General features: G+C 41.5%; 1 protein-coding gene across 1 annotated transcript in view; it reads right to left on the bottom strand.

The window, feature by feature from the left end:
• Window positions 1–1,680, bottom strand: part of LOC106807918 (methionine--tRNA ligase, cytoplasmic-like) — a gene marked incomplete in the record, with an annotated part of 21,358 nt that overhangs the window by 8,557 nt on the left and 11,121 nt on the right. Inside the window, 4 exon segments of the mRNA XM_014810431.1 lie at window positions 288–383; window positions 574–744; window positions 1,050–1,236; window positions 1,342–1,431. Coding sequence (XP_014665917.1) covers window positions 288–383; window positions 574–744; window positions 1,050–1,236; window positions 1,342–1,431 — 544 coding nt within the window.

Here is a 1,680-nt window from a genome sequence, read left to right as displayed (position 1 = left end):
TCAGCAGATTGTTAGAAGAATTGATTGTTAAATTCCGCCAATTGTTAGAAGAACTGATTGATAAATTCAGCAGATTGTTTCAAGAATTGATTGATAAATTTAGCAGATTAGTTAGAACAATAACAACAGATCGATAATTTTTGCAAGGATGGCGTACTAATTATCAGGCAATGTTTTGTATTAAAATGCACTTGTTTGTATTCATGAGTTTATTATATGTGGGAGACTGGCAGTTGTTCGTATCGTGTTTTTGAATCGACGCTTGTGTCAAACTTTGCGAATCATACCTGTTCCGGGTTTTTCCACCATCTCTCCCACTCGTCTGTGTAGTTTGCAGTGATAGAGATGTAGCCGATGGGAGCATCATACCACACATAGAAAACCTGAAATGATCGGATCCTATTACACATGATTAACAACCAAAACCTGGCCACCTCCCCTGACCTGTGGTGTCAGCAAGCTATCATAACAATAAGCACAGCTTTTTTTCATTAATTTCGTGAAAGGTGCCACACCATCTGATCAATTAAATACTTGATCCAGCGTATCTCATAAATATTATATACTTCTTACTTTGTCTGTGAATCCTTCCATCGGTACCGGCGTCCCCCACTTGAGGTCTCTGGTAATGCAGCGGGGCTTGAGACCGTCTCGCACCCACGCTCGCGCGATACCAATGGCATTGCTCGTCCAATCACCCTCTGCGAAGACCTGGTCAAACCACTTCACCAACGCTGGCTCCACCTGCAGGGGAAAAAAACAGATGTAAGCAATGCAACGCAACATTGTCACATAGCACTCGACACTACAGTGGCTTATACTTTGTCACTACAGCAACTACAAGCTCATGTTATATTGCAAGCTATGTCAAAAGTTCACTTTCAAAACTAACACACTTGAGAAAACCACTACAGCAAATATAAGCTATGTAAGTATAATTGCAAGCTTTGTGGAAAATGCACATTCAAAACCAACACTTGAGAAAACATTAACAAGAGAGCGAGTACTCCCTGACAAAAAACCGATTGCAAGCATAGGTTGTGCCATACCTTTGGCAAATCTAGGAATAGATGTTCAGACGTTTTCACTACAGGCTTTGCGCTGCAGACTTTGCACCGTGGGTCTATTAACTCTGTGGCGTTGATCAATTTTCCACATTTGTCGCACTGGTCACCCCTCGCATCCTCATAGAAACACAGAGGACACGTTCCCTCGACGAATCTATCTGCCAGGAACCTGCAAGCACAATGCAGAGGGATTGAAAAATGCGTTAGCTGAGTTTACGGAATCTTTAACGCGGTTCTCGTGTATCCTCTGTTTTGATTTTTGTTTCACACTTACCTGTTGCAATTCTCACATAGCAGCTGCTCAACAATATCACGCTTTAGGAAGCCACCTTTATCCAGCTTCCAGAACATATCTTGTGCAATTCTAAACAAACACAAAAACATCTTATCTGAGTAAGCGATTGAGAGAAAGACAGCAGCAAAATGTTCATTTCCAGCCCCCCATTTGTTTATTAATAAAGAGACACTTGTGCAGCATGCATTTAAAAACGTTGGAACCTTATGAAAGAGAGAGAGAGAGAGAGAGAGAGAGAGAGAGAGAGAGAGAGAAAGAGAGGAAAAGAAAATGAGCGAGAGAGAGAGAGAGAGAAAGAGAGAAAGAAAGAAAGAGAGA

The sequence above is a fragment of the Priapulus caudatus genome, unplaced genomic scaffold, assembly GCF_000485595.1.
Source record: "Priapulus caudatus unplaced genomic scaffold, Priapulus_caudatus-5.0.1 Scaffold243, whole genome shotgun sequence".
Taxonomy (NCBI): Eukaryota; Metazoa; Priapulida; class Priapulimorpha; order Priapulimorphida; family Priapulidae; genus Priapulus; species Priapulus caudatus.
Note: the sequence above shows the minus strand (reverse complement) of the source record. Positions and strands in the feature narration are given on the sequence as shown.